General features: G+C 38.8%; 1 protein-coding gene across 2 annotated transcripts in view; it reads left to right on the top strand.

Moving 5' to 3' along the window:
• The first annotated feature begins 11,363 nt into the window (after positions 1–11,363).
• Positions 11,364–27,090, top strand: part of TBC1D23 (TBC1 domain family member 23) — a 1,834,851-nt gene continuing 1,819,124 nt past the window's right edge. The window contains exon 1 of one of the 2 annotated variants that reach the window (XM_044071377.1): positions 11,364–11,527. In XM_044071377.1, the coding sequence (XP_043927312.1) occupies positions 11,472–11,527 (56 nt within the window). In that variant the 5' untranslated portion in view covers positions 11,364–11,471. The remainder of the gene's footprint in view (positions 11,528–27,090) is intronic. The other variant, XM_044071378.1, reaches the window with a different exon arrangement.

The raw sequence follows: 27,090 nt of genomic DNA on the forward strand, positions 1-27,090 counted from the left end.
ATGTATATTTCCTGCATGTTCTTTTGGACAGAGCTGACATATTAACACCTGTTTATACCCTCTATCTTTTTACTCACCCTCCAACACACCCTACCGCCTTCCTGCCCCCATTCCTGCCTCCACATAACACCGTGTATCTATTTCTGTGCTCCCTTCCCTTTCCCTTATGGAGATAAATTGTGTGTGTGTGTGTGTGTGTGTGTGTGTGTGTGTGTGTGTGTGTGTGTGTGTGTGTTCATCAAACTCTCACATGCATCTGTGTAGCTTAGGAACAGCTTTGCTTTGATTACTTATAATGCTGAATTCTGTTCCTAATGTAAATACTGTAAATGGTGAAAACTGCCTAACTTTGCTGATTTCTCACCATTTGCCATTTGTATTATATGTTCAACCTGCTTAAAGAATATTGCTTTTTGCTTATCAGTGAGATTGTACTCCTAGGCAGAGTCTGAAATGGTTCATTAGGGATCAGTACTTGACCCTGGTTGACAAATTTAAATGAATATATGCATACATAAAAAAACTTAACTAAATAAATAAATACACCAACCAGTTGTGCTCAGAATTGACCCTATCCTGATATAGATGCACCCCCATTCTAGTCACCCCCCCAGTTCATCTGCTCTCTGCAGCTCCATCTTGCTTTGGACACACCAGCCTTTTAGAAATGCTCTAACATTGTTCTGACAAATTTGTTTTTTATTTATTTATTTATTTGTCTTTGATTATTGGGAAAATCCAAATGGGCAAAGGCTCTTTTCAGTGGAGCACCGGGGAGAAAAGATCCACATTACACACTTTTTCACAGGCAATTAGTATGAGCTAACAATAACAATATACTACAGTACATTGAGATATTTACATATATATATATATATATATATATAGTTTAATGGAGGATTACCATGTTGAGTGTAGTATATAGTATTTACAGCATGCTAAAATCACACATCCAACCAGTTATTCACGAGACATGTAACAGGAGAGAAAGTATGAGGATTTGTATGATATTTACTTGATTTGATTGCATATTGATGAGATTTAGTAATGGTGCTGTTATAAGAAAAGGGCTGTTTTGTCGATAAGTATGATTTCATTGGGGATTTTTACACTATAGATGGGAAATAATTAGAATAATAAGGGGCTTAGTAACTGGGGTATTACAACTGCAGGACCATTTTGTTGACAAGTATGTTTTCATGTGGTTTCCCTATGTGAACCTTATGCATCCCCAGTGTGGGGGCAGCCCCCCAAAAAAATTCTATATATCAACTCCATGGTCACACCACATTGAAGAAAAGAACCCCCCCCCCCCTGAAAAGTGCACTGTCAGCTTGCATAATGCAGTGCAAAACAATACATTGTGGTGAAACTCACTGCAGCATTAAATTCTCAACTTTTATCTGCTCAGTGAATGTAGTAGCACAAATGCATAGTTGCGCCTTTTCAAGGTGATTTTTAAATAGTTAATGAGATACCTCTGATATTTGTTGGGAAGCAGTTCCAATTTAGCAATGCATACAGAGCATAGGTAGTCACCTTTATGATTTTTAGATTTTTGAGTAAATGCTAAGTGTTGATTCAGTGACTGTAGTTCACTATGAGATTACTACCAGTTTAACTGGCTAGTCGCACAACATCTGTCTGGGCTATAGAGGGCAGTCTTAATGTGATTGCAGGATAAAGGATTAGCTAGCTTCATACATTTAAGGGAATGAAGTGCAAGACTGACATGTTTGGTTAATGTGGTTATTTGCAAACTTTGTAATCTTTCTATATGATTGCTCCACTTTGGCTAGCTTAGTAGATGGTAAGTTAGTCAAAAGTGAAAAGGCATGCATGAGATTAGGCAGTGGATAGGTCCGAGCTATAGTCTTATGAGCATGGTTTTACAGAAAATGTTTGCCTTTTTAAAAAGTCCTATTTATTAACAGCATATTGAACATGCTAGTCAGATCTTAATTTATAGTCAGTTATTATATCCAACAGTTCTGTGTTTTGTACTAGCTAAATTCTAGTATTATCAGCTGATAATAATGTTAAGTCACAACAGTTTGATCACTGTATTGGAGATGAAAATACCATTAGTTTAGTAAGTAGTTTAGATTGCTGAAGACATTTTTCAATTTTTGTAAAAAATGATGTAGGACTTCTTGGAGTTGTTTGACTTAAGAAGCTGCACATATTAGTGTTGAATCATTTGCATATTGGATTACATTTGTTTGGAGAGAGGCTGTATGCATCTTATTTATAAATACATTAAAGAGTTTTGTTTTTGCTTTTCCCGGTTAGGGGTCGCAACAGCGGAACTCGGGTCCGCTAATGATTGGCAGTTAATTTTTATGGTGCCGAAGTGCCAGCCCGATGCCCAACCTTCAACGAAGGCATGCCCATTCACGCATGTCTTTCGAACGCCACTCAACCACGGGGTGGACATGCAGACTCCATACAGAAGGCGCTCCAGCCGAGAATCAAACGGGAGAACCTCTTGCTGTGAGGCGATAACGCTACCGCTGCACCACCGCGGCTTTTAGTAATGGTCCCAATACTGAACCTTGTTGTATAACTAAATGTTGTTTCCTGAGGGTTTGATAGCTCATTTGCCCTGCATACACATTGTGTTCGATAGCTAAACAACTTTTAAACTAACTGCATTGATTGTGAGGCCCATTTCCTTGAGCCTAGATAATAATATGGGATGTTAAACTATATCAAATGCTTTGGATAGGTTTAGAAACAGGAATGGAACCATTTCACCTTTATTTCATCTTTCATGACCATAGTTTATGAGTACTGTTTCTGTGTTTTGTCCTGGCCTAAATCCATGCTGTATAGTGGAAAGTTCTCTGTTGCATCGTTGCTCAACTGTAAGTAAACACATTTTTCAAGTATTTTAGATAGCGGGGACAAGCTGGCTATAGGTTCTGTAGTTTGCCACTTCAAGTGATTTGCCCCCTTATGTAAGAAAATAACACAGAATTTTATCCAAGGGTTAGAGACTATAGATTCTTGGAAAGACTGATTTATAAACAAAAATATACTTACAATGGAATGGCATCTGCAGCTATTTTGAGATATTCTACCGGAAGGCCGTCTACTCTAAGAGAGGCTATATAGTCTCTCCTGCAGCAGTCTTCAAGACAGACTATGTATATATGTATATATATATATATATTTTTTGTATTGGTTTTATAAAGAAAACATTTTTATTTCTTTTTTTTTACTATTGTAATTGATCAAATATGATGATTCTTCACCTGAAACACTTCAATATGCTAACTAAAATGTAAACAACTAAAACTTCAGCAAAAGTAAATGGCAGGATAGATTCCAGCTTGCCAGTTATCCTGAATATAATACATCAGGTCTCTCAGAAGGCATCTTCATTTATGGTAGTAAAACTAAACTTATTTCAGTTTTGTATTGTATGTCAAAAGTCAAAGTTAATTCACTCAAGCATGTAATGCCTTTTTGTATACTTCCAGTTCACACTAATACAAAAAAGTGCCAGACACCATAAGGTATCTGGCTTCTTTAACTAAGTGTCTTACCAGCTAATAGTATGCAGTATTAGAAAGGGAAATTAGTTATTAACAAAATGACACTAGGATTGTTAGCCTAAGATGATTGAAAATATGTCTATGTGGTTTGTTTTCATTTATATAAATGTATGGCTGTCTACTCTATATCATACACGATAATTCAATAAACATGCTTCTTGTTTAACAAAAAAAATGTTAGTTTAGGATGTCCTGTAGTAGAGAAATCTCTATTTGCCACTTATTATTTATATTTATGTTTGTATTTTCATAACTGAGAGTCATACATTTTATTGAAGTATACAGTGTGACATACCAGTGTTGGACATATGACATTTCACTGAAAATGTTGGTTTATATCCCACTATACTGGAAATACAATTAGCTGTTTGTAAGTATTTATGAAAATAAGCAATATTTCCAAAACCAAGTGACTTACAAATTGTTACAAGATATTAGGTGAAACCTTAGATGTTGCTGAAGAAAACTGTCTTTGATATTTGCACTGCAAGTTGCACCTCTTGAGAGCTATCTAGTATTGTGTATGTTGACATTTAAACAGTTAAACATATGTTTTTATATTTCTGTAAATATCTAAACAATCATGTACCTATAGAGGAAATTTCTTATTGTCTTGTGAAAGCTTAATGTTGGTTAACAAAAATGTTCTAACAATATATGTCTAGGATGTACAGTTTTCAAGATATTAAAATTTATATGTGAAAGGTTAAAAAATATAATTTGAGGTTTGTATGCCGTATAATTATTACAGTCTTTATGGGAAAAACTATGAATGCACTGACTGTTATCACTGCAAAAAATACTTCTTACCGATAACATTGCTATCTGTACATGTTTAATAGCTTAAATTGTTCATAAAATATTTGTATTTGTCTTGCTTAAGTTTATTTTTCAGAAAATGCTCAGGAATGCAAGATGTGTGATATTCCACATCACAGAAGTGTTAATGAGGCAGTTTAGGTAAGTAAACGTAAACTTTCCCAAATGTGGAGCAACCTAGGATATTTTTTGATTAAAAGCAAGTGAAATGAAGGGAAAAAAAATCCTATGGGGAGAAGAAAAGAAGCTTGCCTCCCATTTAACTCAGACCACTTTGTGCAAACATAACTTACCAGTCTTGTACAGATGACTAATTATTTACTCCATGAAAACCCCAGAATCAAGGATATTGTTTTAAATATTGCCCTTACAAACTTAGAAAGTTGCTGGAATAACAGGTTTTGCACTACTATACATTTTTCTGAAGTATATAAATTCTAAAACGTATGTCATTATTTAGTGACTTCTCTCCCTCAATGGCAAGACTGTTTTATTGATCAGTACATTTTCAATATGGTTTCAAATATGTTTGCTGAGAAAAAAGTTCCACAGTTTAGCAATAAATTCTGAGTATTGTCAGGCACTATTGGTGTTTTCTCAAAAAAAAATAATAATAATTTAAATGTTAAAGTCAGGGGTGGCCCATGCTATTGGACTGCAGGACTGCAGCCCCCCCAGCTGTAAAAGAAGAAAAGAAAATAACAAACAAAAAGAAACGAAGAAAGAAAATAAAATAAAAAACAAACGCAAGTCCTGGACCTTTGCATATGCACGCGAGCAGCATTTCTGATATCCAGACTGCTGCTGAACTAGTCCGGAGCATAAGCAAAATCCGGACTGTCTCAGCAGCAGTCTGGATTAGGAAGCATTCAAGTGCAGAGATCCCAGAAGTCTATGCAGTTGTAACTGCATAGACTGGAAAGGGATCAGACTCGGACTGCAACATCTGTAGGCAGGGGCATCTCACAGGAAGGAGAAGGACTTCTTGCAGGCTTTGAGTTCAGGACAAGCAATGAAAGGACTTCCTGCAATGAATGAACAAAGCAATGCATAACTTACTGCAGCGAACGAAGCAATGGACCGGACCCAGGTAGGGTGTGTGTGTGTGTGTGTGTGTGTGTGTGTGTGTGTGTGTGTGTGTGTGTATTCAGAGATTCTGGAGTGTGAGGTCAGAGTCCCCCCATCAGGGATGCACCCCTGCAAAAATGCTTTTGAGCCATGTGTTACATCGTATTTCCGACACGTGACAAATGAGGCAGTCGTACAGTGTGATTATTAGATTCTGCTTCAGTACACTAGTTATAAATAGCTTCAAGTATGTATTTGAATACATGTAGTGCCCTTGTACCCGGCTGAATTTTAACCTCTTAAAATGTATACATCATGGTTGTAATGATGCATCCCTAGCTAAGACTGTGACAGCTTCTCCAAGAATGTTAGTGGATATTTTACTTGCCTTGGGTCCTATCCATTTCTTCTTAAATACCTGCACTGCTTTGATCCCCTTTCCATACTATGTTACCTGCCCCTTTATGGACTTTATAGTTGGGATTCTTGTACGTTTTGCATAGTCACACAGCGCCAGTGTGATGTCCAGACCACATACCCTGCCCTCTTCTGTCCATTTATTCTCATATGCTCGCACTGCTTTGAACCCCTTTCCCTACTACCCAGCCCTTTGCTATTCAAAAAGGAACTTTTTCTCATCGGAGGAACAGCATATACAGCTGCATAGCTGGAGGAGTCCAGGTATATAGGTGGTATGCAAAGGGGAAGCCATAGCATATTTCTTGATTCACAAGCCTATAAATTATGGAGTACATGGTTGAGTAGGAAAATATAATTATGGGATTGCGGAAAATCCATACAAATGCAGTTGTCTGGCAACCGAATTTCAGCAATAGTGATGTGCTGATTAGCATACGTTAACTGAGCAACATTGTCATTACCTGGAATGATGTACCATGGAGCTTGTAAAACTAAATAAAAAGGATGCAAAGGCATATCCTGAAGGTGAGTGCAGTGCACACACGCATCCTGCCATAGCTACACCAGCCTTTGGCAGATGACAGGAATTGCCAGAGGGTGAGATGGAATCTTTCTCAAGATCTCTTCATTATAAAAATATGCAAATGAAGTGTAGGCATAATCAAGCAGGCTGAAATTTGTATGAACTGCATCAAGCAAGCATACCTGCAGAGTACCAGCAAGTGGGACAGAATGTACTTTATCTGTACTACATAGCTGCATCAACCCATGAAATTAATGCAGTTAAGCTAAGGTGTTTTTTGTTGTGCAGTTATAGTATTACCAGAAGGAATGTTTTGACATTTTGTTTGTGAGGTCATCAGTGATGGGAGTCCTTTTAATGGGTTTGATCATATTCCTGCCAGGAAGACAGTTAGAGTGTCTTACTCTCTTGACAGTGTAAGAAACTTTATCTCCATCATCTTCAAGATGCTGGACTGAGAAAGATATGGAATTCCAGCAGTTGTATGCAGTCTCAACACTTTAGTAACTTGCCTGGTATACCAAATAGACTGTTGATTGCTTTATTGGTGTGCCATAATCACCATCTTTGGAAATTGCTATTTCTTTTGCAATGATTTTATAGAGGCAGACTGTAGTGTGTGTGTGTGTGTGTGTGTGTGTGTGTGTGTGTGTGTGTGTGTGTGTGTGTGTGTGTGTGTTAAATGCCCCAGTTGGTTTATACTGGTGACTAGAGAATTACCTCAGGCTTGAACCCTGTACATTGGGTGCAGGTAACAAGACCCTGAATTCCCTACCCACCACCATTTGTGAAACTTTTGCAGAATGTTGCCTCATATTTTGTTCTGCTCTGTTCTTCATAAAAATCTGTGGTTTCTGAACTTTTCGTTCCTAAAAGAGTTAGTGGTGCAGTGGTAGCATCGTTGCCTCACACCTAGAGGTTTTCTAGTTTGATTCTTGGCTGGGGTGCCTTCTGTGTAGAGTCTGCATGTCATCCCTGTGTTTGTGTGTGGGTTTGTTCTGGTGTCCTTCCATATTACAAAGACACGTGTATGCAGTACTTCTCCCTGGGCCTCTGGTGAACATTGGCTTTTGTTCCAAGTCAGACTTTTCTGGTTAACAAATGTTAAATAAATAAAATTGACAGGCATTTGAATTTCAGACTTCATATTCTTCAGAAAGTACATAGTAAAACAAAACCTTTTATTCTAGAAATTGTCTAAGTTTATAAGATGAATATTTGAAATGTGTCCCTATTATGGAACTGTATTCCCCCATTATTGGCTTTGTCCAGGTTTTTTGTGCTAAGGTTGAGAGCTATGGTAAGAATTGAATTCACTGAATATGTTTGGGGGCTGTATTCCCCCATTACTGGCTTTGTTCAGGTGTTTTGTGCTAAGAGGTTGACAGCTATGGTGAGAACTGAATTCACTAAATGGTAGCCATTTACATTTCAGTCAGCTGATTTGGCATAATGGTATGTTGCTCTGACTGTTTTGCATTCTAGTTCAAGACTTAGCAGTGAATTATATGGTGGTAATGCAGTATTTTTTCTAGCAACCTTCCAAGATTATGCAAGCAATGTTTAAAATGTGTCCCTGGATTTAGGGCTTTTGCCCCCCCCCCAATAAATTTTGGCTTTTTCCAGATTTCTTGTGCTACGAAGTTTAGAGATACAGCTGAGTGTTGAGTAGATTTTACAAAGATCTCAGAGCTGCAGGGAAATAGAAGTTTAGTGCTACTTATGCTGAGTCTGCTTGCTTTGTTAATAGCACAACAGGTAGTATACTGTACTGTGTTGTAAAGGGGATGAATGCTGCAGTCCCTTTTGGTGAAGTTAATCTTTATCTGCCACTGGCAAAATGTATTTTCTTCGACTGTGGGTTTCAAAGCTGTTTCAATGTATGTGAGTTTCAAGGGCAGAGAAGTTTTAATGCTGTCTGTTTTCATTGTGAGACTACATTGCTTTGTTTTGCAGATATCTATTAGTGTTTGTGCTCTAAAATGCAAAATAAAACATTCAAATGAAATCCAAATCATCGCAGAAGTAAAGCAGTATGCACATTACAGTGTCTATGGAAAATGGTGAGAAATAACCAAGGAATGGGACATTGGAATTGCTGCAGGGGAGAGGTTTCATTTGACCATGATTTTGTGAGGGAGGAAGGGCAGCAAACTCAAAGACAGCCCTGGCTGAACTATACCTCTCAGTTCTCCAGATTTTTGCAGAATGAATAGATTTTTGCTTCTTATTTTTGGTTTGTTCCTCATAAAATTTGTGGTTTTCTGGCAAATCATTTAGGAATGAAATCACTAAATAATGATAGGCATTGAGTTTCAGATGTCATAACCTTCAGAAAAATGCATGCTAAAGCAAGACCTGTTATTCTATCAACTAATTTTATAAAAGAGCAATTTTAGTACTGTTTCTATGTTCCCCCAATATATTTGGCTTTGTCCAGATTTCCTGCATTAAGAGGTTGAGAGGTACATGCCAATAAATCGTTTTATAGAATTAGGAATATCCAAACCTCTCAACTGTCCCCAATTTTGGCTCAAAATGTTGCTCTTCTCCTAATAATCCCCCTGCAAAATGGCAATTTTGGAAGAAAACATGGAGGGTTTACAGTTATAAATAACTGTAATGATCAGAGTTATAGATTGCTTTTATTTCAGAAATGCATGTAGATTCCCTTATTTTGTCAGCTGCTCAAATTAACAGTATTAATATTAAAAAGATGTCCCTTCTTTGTCAAGTTCCTAGCTGCATTGTGTGGCAATTTTATATTTTTGCATCACATTTTTGGTCCGTTTTTCATAAAATTGTAGTTTTCTGGCAAATTAGTGGCAAATCACTGAAGTTAGAAAATAATGGCAGACATCTGAGTTTCAGATTTCATACCCTTCAGAAAATTCATACTAATGCAAGACCTACTACTATTCCATTATCTTTCTAGGTTTATAAGAGCAATATTTAAAATTGTCCTTATTTTTGGGCCTTTGTCCCACTTCTGTGTATGGCTTTGTCCAGATTTCTTGCTCTGAAGTTGAGAGGTATGAATGTCAGAGCCATTACTGTCAGCCAAAAACATTTCAAATTGTGACATACTTGTTGCACCCCACTCCCCCATGTAGTGACTCTGGATTTGTCCAAGCAAGGCAAGGAGCAGTTATGCAGTGTAAGTGTGCAGAGTATTTCCCCATCCAAGTTAGACACAAGTACAACAGTGGCTTTTCATCTGTCCTTGATTTTGCAGAATGTTCTGGTTTTCTGTCATATTTTTATACTGTTGATTTATGCTTCTTATTATTCAGAAAATGCATGCTGTTGCAGTGCCCTGTTGCTCTGTGTTTAAGTAGCAATGCTTTAATGACCATCAGGTAAGCCTGTCGGAGATTGTAAGATGCAAGTAAGCTTTAATAAGCATACTGTTAAAGAATTACCAACATTGAAAGCATTTTTGCTGTTGCCATGCAGGGACTATTTAAATAACTAGATAACGTACAAGCCTTAGATACTGAAATGCATATGACAGTGTTTGTAATAAAGGACAGGATCACAATATTTTCAGAAGCTTATTACATTTGTTACAGACTTGCAGTCATCTTTGCAGGCTTTGCCCATAAACTAAACAGAAAGCCATTCTATCATGTGTGGTCCATAACCTGTGCAGTAATCCTTTAAGCAATTTACCTTGAGCTTGTTTCTTGTTTGATGTGCATTTTTTACTTTGATCATGTCTTCCCTATGAAACAAGTAGATAGTTGTCAGGCAGCAGGTCTTTTTTGGATAATAAACATTTTTACAAGTGGGGGTATCACAGAGATTGCTACTTTCAGCATGTTACTTGGTACTTTTATAAAGCTGAATATAAATTATAATTAGTACTGCAGTGCAAGGAGAAGTGGTTTGAGTTGAGTGCTGCTTGTTTTTTTTATACTTGATTTTGACTGTCATTCTAGTAATGTATTTAAAAAGTAATTTATTTTTTCATGCCTCAAAACCTTTTTGTTTCCATCTAGATATTAAATAAGCTGTCATGTTGCCAATGCATTGAAATATTTTTTCTTCTACACTTCATTGTGTCTTGACTGGACTCTTGTAATGACAGTTTGGCACCCAGGGCAGCGTATTTAATTAAAGTTCCAGTTGTTCTGGTTTTGAGCATAGATCCGCCCCTTTCTAGTTGGCCATACCCATTTCCATTGTCCCCACCCATTCAGCTGTCTCCTGCAGCCCCCCCTTTGATTTGAAGTCACCAGCCGCCACTGGTTAAAGTGATCAAAGTTCTGCGTGGGGAGAATCCCTCCATCCACACACCCCTCTTCCCATTTTTGCACATGGGGTCGGGGTGTCACTTCAGCAGCGACATAATCTCGAGCCAAGGTTTACACCTCCGGGTGCCTAGCCCCTGCCACTGTAATTCATTCATACCACTCACTCCCATACACTTTCTCACCAACGGCCAATTTAGAGTGCCCAAAACCGGTCAGAGGCAGAGCATCCGTCTTGGCTGCAGAGGGCAGTCTAAATATGACTGAAGGCTGGTTAAAAATACAATTTTAATGACAAAAGATACCAATCAGACGAATAAAAAATCTGGGCATTTTGCGAAATGTTTGACAAAACACAATCACTCATCTTTTCCCTTGAAAAAAAAAAAGTTTAACAATAAAAAGCTCAAAGCTTGAATGCTGTACCCCCTCACCAAATAATGTATCTGTCAACACAACTTTTATTATAACGCCAGTGTGCGTAAGTTGCTTCAAATTCAATTTTGTTTATTCGTTCATTCTTACATGTTCTGATATCTGCTTTGACTTTATCACAGAAAGCTGGGATCTGTCCCCGAAATAACCGATCTTTATGCACCTCCCTTATCGCTAACTTTGTGGGGTATAGTATTGATGTAACTAACTTGCAGTCTGAATAAAAAAATGATCCAATAATCTTTGCTACGAAGTTCAAAGGTAGGAACGATAATCACAGGAATTAACTCGCTTCTTCCGCAAGCCACTCTAACTCTACCGTCTGGAGAAAAACAGACAGATCACGTGGTTTGCCGGTATGGTACCGCAACACAAAAATCCATTTACAGCCTAATGACGTGGACGTCAACAAGTATGGCGGATCCAGAGGAGCTAAAGTCGACTTCTTGGTGAGTGAAAGACATCTCTCCACTCTTTAGTAAAGCTTTTTATGTATGTTATTTGGAAAGGTTTGACAATGTTATAGAATAGCAAGTATGTAGTTTTCAGAGTCTGAGAGTGTCTGTTTAACCACTATGATGCCTGGAAACGATCTTTTGGTCTCTCAAATAAATTGCCAGCTGATGAAATTGAATTGTTATAGGGTAGACATGAAACAGTTATTGATATGAAGAATTTTGTTTTGATTTTTTTCACTATTAGTGAAAGTCTGCAACATAATATATCTTTGACTTTTGATATAGCTTGTTGGTGGTTATAGTTGTTTATCCTGGTTTATTCTTGCTCTGTGAATGTTATGGGAGCTGCTGTTTAAAGCAATGGAGGTTCGGTGACTGGTTTCGTATTTGATTATTGGTTTTACTGTATAGTAGCTAGGTAATCCAGTAGCTCAAGTACCTGTGACCTATCTGATCGGTTACTGTAATAGCTAGGATCTGTCTCCGGTTTCTTGTGCTATCAGTCGTTAAAGCTAAAAAGTTTGAAAAGCTTTGGACTGGCAAGATCGTTCAGCACCGTTTTGTGTTGTTGTATGCACTTGATGATGAAGTAGACTGCACGTATGGAGGAAAGAGGAACCAAATTTGAAGTTAAATCCAAAGTTTCACTGTGTTCAAACTTTCTTCAGATTTGTTCATTTTGCTGATTTCAGCACTTTTATGCTTGCTATAGTAAAATTTGTCAAGTGGCTACCATACAGTGACATTTTAACCTTTAAGTCCTGTTCATGGGCTCGGGACATAACATTAACTGTACCAGATTGTAGGCATATGTTCACATGTGCATTACTTAACACTAATTCAAACATAAGTATTAGGTTTTGTGGTGTATATGCAGCCCCCCTTATACTGATCACAAGAATTTTACTTGCACAGCAGAACCTGCTCTTCCTCTCAAGACGCAGACAAACACAATGATGGATGTAGTTCAGCTTCATTTTTTGCTTTCCTTCGTTCTTCTTGGGTTGTGCAGTACTGTGGCCATGACATTGACAAAGCTAGTGCAGGAGTAGTGATGGCTAGTTACACATTTTGGTGAGTTGGTTGGCATTTTGTTGTTGCAAAATTATTTATTAATTATTTGGGGTTGATATTAACTTGTGATACTACTCATAAGGAAATACTATGCTTCTTATGATTTCTCTTTTTGCATCTTGCTATTGCACTATTGTAGCAAATATGGGTTAGAGAAAATATCATTGTTTGCAACTCTATCATTCCCTTTGGTGATTATGCTTTAGTCTTTATTAAATTTTGGTTTGCTGTGCATTGCTAAGTTAGTTAACCAACATTTCTTTAAGTGGCATCATTATTTAAAAAAAGTAGGCAGTGACTGTAGTTTAATGCTGTTGCTAATGTCAGTTTTGAATTATTTAGTCTGCCTTTTCGCTATTGACAGAAGACAGTCTGAGTACATCTAAGAGATGCTAATCTGTTACTTAAAGATAAGCATATTTTAGATGCATTCAGATTGTCATCTGTTCTCAAATATATCAGTAAGTTGTTGGTTGTGTGTTATGCAGTTTACTGCAGAGGATAAGGAGAAACAATCCACATTGTTCACCATGTTCAAGTCCACCATAACCTACAATTGACTATTGTAACTATGTTGTTGCAACGCGCAGAAAGCTGTGAACTTAAAGGTCTGTAATTTCTGTTATGGTGTAAAACATTACAAATGGAAAATAATGTGATTAGTACTGACCCAGCTTTTCTAGGTATGTAAAGTAGAACTGCAAACTATATAATGAGTGGCTCTGCATTGCATTTAGAAATAATAAAAAAAAATATTTTTTGTGGCTTTAATTTTCTTTGGGACTTTAACATTATTCTTTAGACTTCTGAACTGAATGCTTGTAAGCAGGGCTGTAGCAACTTTGATTGTAGTTTTACTTCCTGTTACTGCAGCAGTGCTTTAATAGTGGTGTGTCTAGTATTTTGTTAACAGAAAATCATGTTTGCTACAGACAAGAAATTGTTTGCCACCAATTAAAAATGTCATCTGTGTTACTAATAAATAATTTTCAAGGTGTTTAGTGGATTCTCTGGTTTGATTCTGGGCTGATGTGATTTATTTGCAGAGTTTGCATGTCCTCCTGCTTGTGTTTGTGTTGACTTGGTGTTTCATTTTCTTCTTCCATTCCAAAAACATGTTGTAGGTGTCGTGGTTAAACTGATGTGCTATGTCTGAGTAATTTCTCTACCTCCACCCATTGAGTGCTAGGAGAAGCTGCTGTTTCTCTGTGATGGAAAATAGTTGATCTTTTACAGTGTGAGCATGTATGTGTGTGTGTGTGTGAGCATGTATGTGCGTGTGTGTGAGCATGTATGTGCGTGTGTGTGAGCATGTATGTGCGTGTGTGTGAGCATGTATGTGCGTGTGTGTGAGCATGTATGTGCGTGTGTGTGAGCATGTATGTGTGTGTGTGTGAGCATGTATGTGTGTGTGTGTGAGCGAGCATGTATGTGTGTGTGTGTGCGCGTGTGTGTGTGTGAGCGCGTGTGTGTGAGCATGTGTGTGTGTGAGCATGTGTGAGCGTGAACGTGTGTGTGTGTGTGTGAGCATGTGTATGTGTGTGAGCGTGTGAGCATATGTGTGTGAGCGAGCGTGTGTGAGCATGTGAGCATGTGTGTGAGCGTGTGAGCATGTGTGAGTGTGTGTGTGTGTGTGTGTATGAGCATGTGTTTGTGTGTGTGCATGTGTGTGTGTATTTTGCACTGATATATGTAGGTTACTTTTTTTCATGAATGCAGGGCCATTGTACAATTTAACTATTTAACATACACCCAGGAAAAAGCAAAATTTCACCAACCAGAAGAGCAAACATTAGCAGCAAAGAATGAGAACCACAGGTGTAAAATACCATTTATTGGTAAGCGCTGTTATCAGGTTTAAAATCACCAAACTTTTTCAGACGCCATTTTACAAACATGCCCATCCATTTATACCAGTGTCATAACTACCAGCAGGCAGTGACATCAAGTAAACACCCCCACATGATTCATTTAAAAATTCAGGAACCTGCAAGTTTAAAAAAAAATACATGTTCCTTAAAGAGACAGTCATAGCACTGATAATGTTACATTACATCCATCTACCATTTGAATTTATACATTACACCACGTTTCTAGTGATAAAGAATGTAGGGTTTTAACTTAACCAAACTAGAAAGGTACACCATGTCATTTAATCCTGGTGGACAACTAGCATTCAGATAAATTTGCCATCATACCTCCTTCTCTTCTAAATATAGCTTCCGTGGTCCCCCACGAGCTTCACTTTGTATGTGCTGTAATACAGCAAATTTAAAAGTGTGTTGGGGAAATACCTTTAAGAGTCTATATAAGGCATTGGTTTCCTTGTGTTGTGCTATTTCATAAAAATGCTCATAAATTCTTTGTGACACTTGACGTTGTGTTTTGCTCACATAGTATCCATTGCATTGTGTGCATAGGGCAATATAAATCACTGCCCGAGAATAGCAGCTATATTTGCCCTTTAATTTTAGGGTCTTGTCCACTACCTTAATGCTGGAAACAACAAAAATATGTTGGCATTAATGGCATATACCACATGGTGCCATCTGACAGGTCATTGTCCTGGTATCAATACATTTCCTTTCCAAAATATTTTTCATATTACTACCCCTTCAATGTGCTACCTTAGGGGTTGGTCCAAAGGTGTCCAGCATATCTAAGTCCCCTTTTTATAACACTCCAATTTTTGTTTAAAATATCAGTTACCATATGTCTGTCTTCACAGAATATAGTAACAAAAGGACAAAAAAGTATCATTAGTAAAAGTTAAACTCCTTTCTTTGCCATGATTAGATTCATATATTGCTAGACTACTACTGGTCATAAACTCATGTGATGATACTACCTGTGTACCAGGTTGAATGGGGGGGGGGTGATATTAAACTTGACCCTTGTATTAGAGGTACATAAAATCCAATATTTTGCTTCTTTTATAACTTCATCCCTTATACTATGAATCAAAAGTAAGGGATAACCCCTATCCAAAAATATCTGCCCCATTATATCACATTCACTCTCAAAAAAAATAATTAAATTCAGAAACCATTCAGGCTGCTCTTACAAGTTGCCCCTTAACGATTCCACGTTTAACATGGTGGATGACTCCTAGTGTAGTGTAAATAAAAGTTAGAAAATGTGGGCTTTCTATATATGTATTTTAGATTTAATTCCCCCACCTTTTGTCTTGGATAATTTAACATCCAAATACACTATACAGTTTGTACCCACTGTGTAAGTGAATTTCAAAAAGTCAGTCATTTGATTGATATATTCTACAAATTAACTTCTTTCCTCTGGGGGTCCCTTCCAGCAAATGAACAAATCGTCCAAAAAGCGGGCATACATAGAGATATAGGTATGAAATTTGCTAGTAAAAAGAAAACATCTTTCCCACCAGGCCATAATGATATTGGCATACAGTGGACCACAAAAAATCGATAGGTAGTGACTGTAGTTTAATGCTGTTGCCGATGTCTGTTTTGAATTATTTAATCTGCCTTTTAGCTGTTGACAAATAACAATCTGAGTACATCTAACTCTAAGAGATGCTAATCTGTTACTTACAGATAAGCATCTTTTAGATGTACTCAGATTGTCATCTGTTCGCAAATATATCAGTAAGTTGTTGGTTGTGTGTTATGCAGTTTACTGCAGAGGAAAAGGAGAAACAATCCACATTGTTCACCGTGTTAAAGTCCACCATAACCTTCAACTGACTATTATAACTATGTTGTTGCAGTGTGCAGAAAGCTATGAACTTAAAGGTCTGTAATTTGTTTATGGTGTAAAACATCACAAATGGAAAATAATGTGATTTAGTACTGACCCAGCTTTTCTAGGTATGTAAAGTAAAACTGCAAACTATGTTTTTTAATTGTATGTAATGAGTGGCTCTGCATCGCATTTAGAAATAATAAAAAAATATTTTTTGTGACTATAATTTTCTTTGGGACTTTAACATTATTCTTTAGACTTCTGAACTGAATGCTTGCAAGCAGGGCTGTAGCAACTTTGATTATAGTTTTACTTTCTGTTACTGCAGCAGTGCTTTAATAGTGGTGTGGCTAGTATTTTGTTAACAGAAAATCATGTTTGCTACAGATAAGAAATAATGTTTGTCACCAGTTAAAAATGTCATCTGTGTTACTAGTAAATCATTTTCAAAGTGTTTAGTGGATTCTCCCATTTGATTCTGGGCTGATGTGCTTTATTTAAGCAATAACCCACGCCTGGGTGTGGGTAATGCTGGATTTACCCATGGTTAGTGTGGTTTGGTCACGAGGCCGAAGCCCGAATGGCCAAACAAAGACAACCGTGGGTAAATCCAGCATTACCCACACCCAGAAGTGGGTTATTGCTATTATACGATGACATTGTTTAAGAAACAAAATACTTACTTTTCTTAAATAATGGCATTGTATAATGCCTCCGTGCTGCCCTTCCGCAGCTGTCTGGTATTCTACGGCAGTTCTGATGTACTGCGCATGCGTATGCTTACGCAGTACATCAGAGCTGTGGGTGGAAGCAATGGAGAAAGCAAGATCTCCGTTGCTTTTTACAAAGTTTCTCGCTATGTTAAAGGAGTTTAATATAGCGGGACAGCTTTAAAAAAAGCAAAGGAGAAAGGAAGATCTCAGTTACTTTTTTTAAAGTTGTCTCGCTATATTAAACTCCTTTAATATAGCGAGACAGTTTCTAAAAAGCAACGGAGATGTTGCTGTAAAAAAAAAAAAAAAAAAGTCCGGGCGACTGGACCTTTTTACATTAATATAAGTGATTTACAACATGCATGCCGACCAATCAGCATGCACGTTTTGGAATGTTAATGAGGGGTTGTTGTATAATTGCAGAGTTTGCATGTCCTTTTTGCTTGTGTTTGTGTTGACTTGGTGTTTCGTTTTCTTCTTCCTTTCCACATATGTGTTGTAGGTGTGGTAGTTAAACTGATGTGCCATGTCTGAATAATTTCTCTGCCTGCACCCATTCAGTGCTAGGAGAAGGTGCCATTTCTCTGTGATGGAAAATAGTTGATCTTTCACAGCTGGTGTGTCTATTTTGTACTGATACATGTTGGTTACTTTTTTTCCATGAATCCAGGGCCACTGTGCAGTTTAACTATTGAATATACACCCCAGATGGTACTGTATGTCTTATTATTCTACAGAAGTAACATAGAACTAGTGATTAGTTGTGTGTGCAAACATGTTGGTACACTAATCTTATAAGTGAAAATAACCACCATGGATCGGGTATAAATCTACAGTCATGGGTGAATTCCTTTTTTAAGCACCTGGTTGACATTGAAATACATTTTTCTCTCATCAAACAACTTCTTACTTTACTAAGTTATAATGATTCCTTATTGACCTACCAAGGCAAGTATCTAAAATACATCTGCCCCAAGTATTTCTTTATACTTCTATTCATTTTACATCCTCTGCACTGTCTACTAGATTCTAGTTGGTGCATCCTTAGATTTCCACTTTCTGATTAGAAGATTTTCTTTATGTGCTAGTGTCAATACTAAGTATACTAATGCCTGTTCATTCTTTATCATATCCAGGGATTTTTTTTCCACATCCTATAAACATCAGCATCTTCATGAGTCACAGTATTAATAATTGTTGCAGCTCATATTTGTATACGTTCAGCCTCTAACAGTTCCAGAATGTGTTTCCAATACCCGTATGCTCCTGTGTTGCACACCGTTTTGATTCAATTTGAGGAAAATCTTTCACAGCCTAGCTGGCATGTTACCACAAAAAAGCTTCTAAGCAAGCATTCTAAGTTTTATATAGCTTTTTTGCATAGTTTCAATTAACATATTAATCCCAGACTTCATGCCTCAGCAGACCCTATCCTGTCAGACCTGTTACACATTTGTAAGTCCAGTGATGGTATAAACACTCGCCCAAGGAAATCTCATATCTTCTGCGGCATAAGTAGTACATGTTGGAGGGTAGGTATGTATCCCAGAGAATTCTGCTTCTATGGCACTGTCTTCCACTGTTCTCAAAGCAAATCTCTCCTACTGTATTCAGGTATCATTTGCATGAACCAATGAGTAATTGCAAAGCAAATTCACTTCCTTCTTAGCACCCTTGTCCCCCATGGAACATTATTTGTCTCAACATGTCCTTGTTCTGTTCATCTGTGGGTTATTTGTATGCAAACTATGAGGGCTATAAAGTATTATGGGAATGTAAGGTTAGAGACTTTTAACATTCTTACAGTTCGGTAGCCTAGCATATACCTGTAAACCTATGCTCTTAATTATCTTGGATGTCTGCTGCCCAGCTTTGCTTAATTTTTTCACTTCTGTGACATTTAGATCTTTCCTGCCAACCTGCAGACATTGAAAATAGGAACAAAGGCCATTGGAAAAGTAGCTACATCCTGCCAAAAGTCTGGACATCTAATTGGCATACAATTTGAATACCAGATAGCATCTAATTCTTCCCACTTCGAGTAGGAATGTGGGAAACATCTTTAAAAATAGTGACAAAGATGGAGAAGTATAATCACATTGTCAGAGACTGCGTAAAATCTGTATGCTTTAATGAACTGCACTGCAAAATTCTACCCTACAAGATCATTCAATTTTGTGTCTGAAAAAAGAGATGTAAGATTGTGTCCTTTTTCTTTAATTTATTGGTGACATAGTATGTTGGTCATGCAGTGTGCTTTTTCTGTGTATACACAGCTTCAAAAATTGTGTGATGAGGGAGTCAGTGTTGGGGGTGAAGCTCCCCTATGAAAATCATTTAGTTGTGCGACACCAATTTTCCAAATTTGCTGCTTTAGAGGTGGAATCAGAAATTATTTTCACATGTTTCTGGGCTCATCTTTCATTTAACTATATACCTTCAGAGTGGGTTATAACTGAGCCCAAGTTCACTTGGAGAGAAGATCCCCTCAATTATTTGGGAGTGAAAATGGCATGTAACTACCAAGGAACACTTCAACAGAACTTGAATATGGCTACCCAGATGATCAGCGAGTAAAAAGATCACTAAAAATTTAATAGTTATGTCCCTGAAACATAATTTTGGGAATCCTTGATGGCTCTTATCTTCCCTAAATAGATATAATTAATTTGATCTTTGCCCTCGTGCACCATTCATAGATGGGGTACATCAGAAGTGGCTAAGGAAAATCCTTGTATGCATTTGGTAGTCACAAAGATTTACAGTAGCAGATTTGTACTGGGGGCCTGCAGTATTATTATTATTATAATGATTATAATGATCATGGGAGAAAGTTCTGGAAAGAAACTACAGGAATAAGATGGAATGGTAGTGATGTAGGCATTTAAACATTTTAGGCTAGCCAGGATATACCCAACAGTGCTCCCCCATCATGTTAAAGATGTGGAGATGGCAAGTTTGGGGATTGGGATATTTTCTGATCATGCACAGGGGTATGTCAGTACTGGACAGACTTGAAGAAAGTGATGCAGGACATCTGGTGAGTATCTTTCCATCCCTGTAAAAAGATTAGTACTTACAGATTTTGTCAACTACCTGAAATACTGAAGAGAGATAACCATATGCTAAGTTTCCTTTTAGTGATACATCAAAAATGTAAAACGTGCCAGTGGTAATCTAGCAGTTCCTGTAGTAGTGTGGAATGTAAAGAAAGAATGTTATATAAAATATACATGGAGCAGCAGTCTGCAGCAGCTGGAAGAATTAGAGGTAAAATCTGCTTGGCACCAAATGTAGACAGGGGTTCATCAAAAGGATTAAAGGTTTTGAAGTTAATGGGAATAAAAAGGTAGCTGCAGATTAGGCTGTCAGGGAGAGAGAAACTGGACAGCAGATGCTCTTGTTGTCCATCTCTCTATTTAATCATCCTAACCTTTTTCCCACCTTTCTATTTTCGTTTTCAATTGAGCAAAACTAAACAAAATTATGATTTGTGAAAAAAATGATTCTTATCTTTCAGGTCACTGACCTGGAACTACAGGCACTTTATGAAACAGGATTCTGATTGTCATTCTAAATTCCCAGCACAGCTAATGGAGCTGCAGGCAATTTAACATCAAATTTGTTTGTGAAAAAAAAATCACAGGACCTTGCAAAAAGGACTGCCACCTTTTTAAATGCCCAGAATGGGGCATTTTTTTTAATGGAAATGTGAATTTTTTAGGACAAACCAAAGTAACTGCAAAGAATTGTATTTCATTTTATTACTAAAATAAATCCTCAGTGTTAGCCCAGCTCCATGGTGTAGGAGGGGAGAGTTTTGGAGATGCTGCAGCCCATAGATCTGTGGCTGTGCACCTGCATGCATTTAACTGCATTTAAACCAGATGACCTCATGTTTTATTAGTGACATGGGTGTTGGTTAAGTCAGGGTGGATGGAAGTAAGCAGCTTGTGTTGGTTCACCAATTCATGGAGAGAGAGAGAGAGAGAGAGCGGAGATAGCTGGCTTATTGCTTGTGTGACAGTTAAAAGCATGCAGGTGCACAGCCGCAGATATATGGGCTGCAGCATCTCCAAAATTGCACAGTGTTGCACCTCGGTGGCAGGGTACTGCTGTGTGTGACTGCTTCTGTGCATCTTGTGCAACCAGCAGTTATGGAAGCTGCAGCAGCCTGCATGGAGTTAGGTTGGGGACCCTGATCTCTAGCATATAGATAATCATTCCCTGGCTTCCTTGACTCTTGCCAGATAGGAATAAATAGACCATAGAGCTGTCAGCCCTAGGAAATGCATGGGTAAGTGGAGTGGTCTGGTGGTAATGACCATTGGTTCATCTGTGAGATGGGCATATAGTAAATTAAAAATGTGAAAAAAGATTACTATTGGATACTATTGACTAGCTCTGTGGCTTAGAAGGAAAAACCCTGGCTTTTGTTCCAAATGACCTGAGTTCTTTAAGAGCCTTAGTGCAGGTGGAGCTAAGCTCAGCTACAAGTGTTAGGTCACCCTCCTCAGGAGGAAGGGTTGTAATTGTGTCACTGGGTGGGCTGTGATGATCAAGCATGCCTAGGCAGTATGCAGCACTGAGAACCATGGGCTGCTTGTGTGGAAACATGTGTGTACCCTACATCTCAAGCTCACAGCAGAAGTCACAACCATGATGTAGAGATACAAATACAGAAGGTAAAAAAAAAGTTTGACCTCGCACAGTGGATACCTAAACCATTCTTAGCATTCAGTTCTCTCTAGGAGGAATGAATTGAATGGATTCGTATCCTGATAGGAAAAACATGGGATTAACTGGGCAGCTGACAGGCTTGATGGTCCTGTAGTCTGATAGTGTTAAGGGAAAAAAAGGTTTACTGTTGAAGACATTATGGTGCTTCAGTATAGAAGAAAGTTAGTCAGAGCTTTCTGCAGTAATAAGAAGAAAGTTAAAACAAATGATACAAAATATTTTAGTGCAACTTAAGTTTTCTGTAAGTGTTTGCATCTATCTTGCAATCTGTCACCTGTAAGAAGCAATCTGTCCCCTATAAGAAGACCCAATATGGGAAATCTGTCAAACCTAACAAAATAATGTGTCATGGTTAAAAGAGTGAATCTGAGCAGAGGTAGAAATTAAACAGTGCCTTAGCAAATTTACATCCTGACTGAAAGAAATGGCTGGTGCTTAAGACAGCTTCCTTTGTGTCTCGATGCCCATTTTTGTATGGGAATGAAAGTTCAGGAGATGCAAAGATAAATCAGATATATACCTTTTCCAGAAAAAGAATATTAAAAATGCTTATGTTGCATTTGGGATTTCCAACCTGTGCATTGGTGGATTCCTGAATACCATTAACCTGAAATTTGAATACAGAATCGAACTACTACTCGGATACCAACTACTTTGCTCAGTGCTTTCTGGAATTCATCAATTCCAATGCCCTGGATCAACTTATCCACACCCCCACCAGGGGCAACACTATCCTAGCCCTAGTCATTACCCACATGAGCTCCACACCTGAAGTAACTCCTCTTTGGTCAGATCCGACCATAAGCTAATTACCCTAGATATCCGCATCCCGCCCCCACCCACCATTAAGGAAACCACGGTAAAAGATTTCTCCAAAGCCAACTTCATGCTTCTTAAGACAGAAGTGGCGAATTTCATGACATCCATGTAGATGGACAATGCAGTTATGACTGCTGAATCCTACACAAATGCACTCTATAAGCACTTACACAAGTGCATGGATTGTGCTATCCCAAACAGAAACAAGACGCTATCCTTCAAAAAAAGGAAGCCAATCTGGTGGTCCCCTGTCATAAACAAACTGTACAACAGAAGGAATAAACTGTTGCAAAAGAGAGTAAAATCCCATGAGTGGAGGAGCTCTCTGGTCAGCCTCAGTAAGAAGCTGAGATCCCTTATAAGATCCTCCAAAGCTAGCTACGAAAGCAAAATTGCCACTGATTCTAAGGGGAACCACAAAGCATTCTATAGCTATGTCAAGAATCTGAATGCCAACACCCAATTCTGCTCTGAGTTACAGCACAATGGCATGAAAATTACAGAACCAACTGATATTGCCAACATCCTGGCAGATAGGTTCAGTGCTAACTTTACCCCCCTCTCACCCCCTAAAAGGCCCATATCTGTAAAGGAAGAATGCAGAATTCCTGTAATCACATCTATGCAGGTAAAAGCTCCATTCTCTAAAACCAAAAACACAGCATCCATGGGACCGGACAACATCCCAGGCTGCATTTTACACGAACTTCAGAACAAACTGGCTCCCCACCTAAGCACCATGTTTGATCACATCAGGCTTTGTGCCCACTGAATGGTGCACAGCAACAGTTATCCCACTCCACAAAGTGGGAGCCACCACTGATCCTGGGAACTATCGTCCTATTAGCCTGGCAAGCCTGGTCTGCAAGGCCATGGAACGTATCATCATGGAACTCCTGAACAAAGACATTGGTAACCTCTAAACTCTGGACCCCACCCAGTTCAGGTTTATGAAAGGCAGATCATGCCTTCTGAACCTGATCGACTTTGAGGCAGTCACTAAAACCATAGACGAGGGTAAGGTGGTTCACACAGCCTATCTTGACCTCGCCAAGGCTTTCGACAACATCCCCCATTCTGGAATTATAGCTAAACTCCCTGAACTAGGTATAAATCCCTATGTCACAAGATGGGTTGCCAATTGGCTCACTGACAGAACCCACACTGTAAAAGTTGCAGACTCCAAATCTGACTTCAAACCAGTGATAAGTGGAGTACCATAGGGTTCAGTCCTAGGACCTCTCCTGTTTGGTATCTACTTCTCTGAAGTACAGGCTAATATAGAAGTCCTCTGGCTAGCGAAGTTCACAGATATCTGCAAACTAGGCGCCGTAGTCAAGTCCGCAAATGATGTGGACATCCTACAGAAGGGTCTCACTGAGACTGATGCCTGGTGTCAGAGACATGGCCTCAAGCTCAGTGCCAAAAAGTGCATTGTCATCCCCTTTGGTAAAAACTCTGTAGCCATGAACTACCACATAAACGGAAGTCTGCTTAATGCCAAATGTGAGACCTTGGGACCCAGGTGGACAGTAGTCTCTCCTTTGATAATCACATCGCCGCAGTAGTCAGGAAATCCTTCAATGTGGCACAGCTCATCACAAAAGGGTTTTCATCCAGGAAAAAAAGAGGTCATTGTCCTCCTCTACTCGGCACTCATTAGACCCATTATAGAGTACAACGCCCCTTTTGGAATGTACCTCACAAGACATCTGCAGCAGCTGGAAAGGCCACACAAGTACCTCACAAAGAAGATTACTGGCCTCAAACAGATGCCCTACACTGACAAGACTCAAAAATCTCCAGCTTTACTCTGTAGCATATCGCCTACTCTTAGGAGATATCTGCCTAACATATATAAAGCTATGTTAAACCCAGAGCTGTTGGACATGCTACACCTAAAGAAATCCCAATCCCTCCGAGTTACACGCTCTAGGGACCTAAACCTTGTCTCCACAATAAACAGGACATGCTGGAGGGATAGAGTCCTGTCCCAGAGACTTCAATACTCTGGAACAAGCTACCCATCTATGTCAAAAAAGTTCCTTATTAGCACTCTTCAAGAAAAGTATTGATGAGTGGATGGGAAATAGGAAATACACCCCCGGGATCACTTCTGTTGCTCTGTTCGACGGGCACAGGAAATTAACTTTCTTGGGTGGCGCAAGCCAGGGAACCTTGTTTGCTTGGCTTACTTAGGCCCTTGGGCCGATGCTATCTATGAACCTATGAACAATTAGATATCTTACTTCAGTAGTGAGATTTAAGGTCAAGTTATCATTTCCACGAATCAGGAAATTCTACAGCTTTTTTATTTTTTGCTAGACATTCCTGCGCTCTGACATGGATGCATGCCCTTGAAATCAGGGCTGTAGCACCAAACTTTGGATACATAAGCATATCCATCCCTCAGTGACTACCAGTTCTTTTTTGCAGCTGTCACAGTTCATATCTTGGCCCTTGCTATAATCGGAAAAGTTTCTGTTTTAGCATGGAGTTAGTGTTTCGTGACTTAAGTAAAATGTATCTTCAGGTGACTTTTTTGTATTGACTCTGAAGTGGCAGAAGGTGGCTCCTTGCAGAATTTATAATTTCATAGGTGTATACTAGGCTAACGACCACTAGGGCCCTTATAACCCAATCCGTGAAACCCAAATATAGCCCACAAATTTGATTTGTATAGGTGGTGATTTATGGACTGAGAAATAGGAGCCAGACCAGGGGTGAATTTCCGATTTACCCATCTGTTGGCCCAAGTTGCACTTAAAAAAGGGGTAGGGAGGAACTCGTCTTCACATGGATGGGGTGCCTGTTCCAGAGAATGGGAAATTTTTGAGAAGCATACCTGTCTGTCCAACTAGCGTTGCCACCCCTCCGTTTTTTTTCCGGAGTGCCCGGAAATCAGTAAGGCACTCCGGTTCTCCGGTTCTTGTAATCGGAGTCCGGAAATAGCGACGTCAGGCTCGTCAGCGCTTATTTAAAAAAAAAAAAAAAAAACATTCCCGTGACCCGTCTTGGACTCTCGTTGATTGGCTGCTTGTTGCAGACGAGGCTCGTGCAGCAAGCAGCCAATCAACACATAGAGTTAGTAGTCAAAGCCCTGCAAAGCCCGCGAAAATTTAAGAATATAAAGCGGCGCTTCAGCTTAAGTTTTTACCTTTTACTTTTGTAGTACAAAGGGTGCTGCTTAAGATCTGAAATTCTTGCTTGGAGCCTTGGACATCGTCTTTAGTGGATTGCCTGCTGCCTGGAAGCCCTGCCTGGAAGCCCTGCCTGCCTAGAAACCCTGCCTGGAAGCCCTGCCTGCCTGGAAGCCCTGCTGCCTGGAAGGATTGCCTTAGCCCTGCTGCTTGCCTTGCTTGCTGGAGGAGAAGTGCTGTGGACTGGGTGGTGGTGTGTTCCCCTGCTTGCTGGCCCTTTAGCTGCCTGTTCTGTTCTGCTGCTGAGAGCTTGTTTTAGTAGCCCTGCTGCTGATTTTTCTGGAGGTAAGTGGATTTTTTTTTAATGGAGTAATTCTTTGGAATTAAGGTAGATTTTCAAAGATTAGTGTGACAAGGGGAATGAAATATTGCCAGCACAGCTACTAGTGAATTTTTTAAATATTAAATTTATATTAGTGCCAGCACAGCTAGTGAATTATCTCATTCATTGATGGTGACAAGATGTGTGTAACTATCTAGATGTTCAACATGTGGTGATTAACTAGAACAGTTTCTAATCTGGTTTTGGACTTGGTTCCAGTGAATGTATAATGACTTCATGATTTGTATAAGATGCTTGGACTGTAGATCTGTCTTTCTAGTCTGTCATCACCGTGATGTTTACCTTGACCTGTGTTTCTTCCTAGGGTGTCTTTCTAGGGTGTACAGTCTTCGTAGTATAGTGAGGCTTAAATGTAGCTTTTTTGTCTAGTTTGTCATCACAACTGTTTACCTTTTATCTGTGTTTTCTAGGGTATACCGTCTATACCAAAGCTTAGCTCATTTGATGTTACAGTGAATATATGATTACATGATTTGTATAGGATGCTTGGACTGTAGAACTGTCTTTTCTAGTCTATCATCACCGTGATGTTTACCTTGACCTGTGTTTTCTTCCTAGGGTGTCTTTCTAGGGTGTATCCTGTCAGTCCACAGTATGCCTGAACTTTCTTGCTGTGTTCAGACTCAGCTGGATAACGTTTGCACTAGGTTCTACATAAAAGTAGAGGGTCTTAATTTGGTGCATTGCTGTAGTGTCTGACCCATGTGTTTTACACACAGTTGAATGCCTTCTGTGCATATTCTGCTGTCACACCAGGTTCATGTGTAACAGCTGCAAGTCCCTCAGACAGGAGTTGCTTCTGCCTTTCATTGCTTTACTTTCACTGTAATTTTTCTTGAGGAGTCTCATTTTTTTTCCCTATACCAACTTGGTATTACTAGGGTGTGAAAGTCTGGAGATTCACATGTGAATGTGAACTCTGGCTAGTGGCTACTGACTGACACAGGC

Source organism: Protopterus annectens, chromosome 5.part0, assembly GCF_019279795.1.
Source record: "Protopterus annectens isolate FY-2018-M chromosome 5.part0, PAN1.0, whole genome shotgun sequence".
Lineage (NCBI taxonomy): Eukaryota > Metazoa > Chordata > Ceratodontiformes > Protopteridae > Protopterus > Protopterus annectens.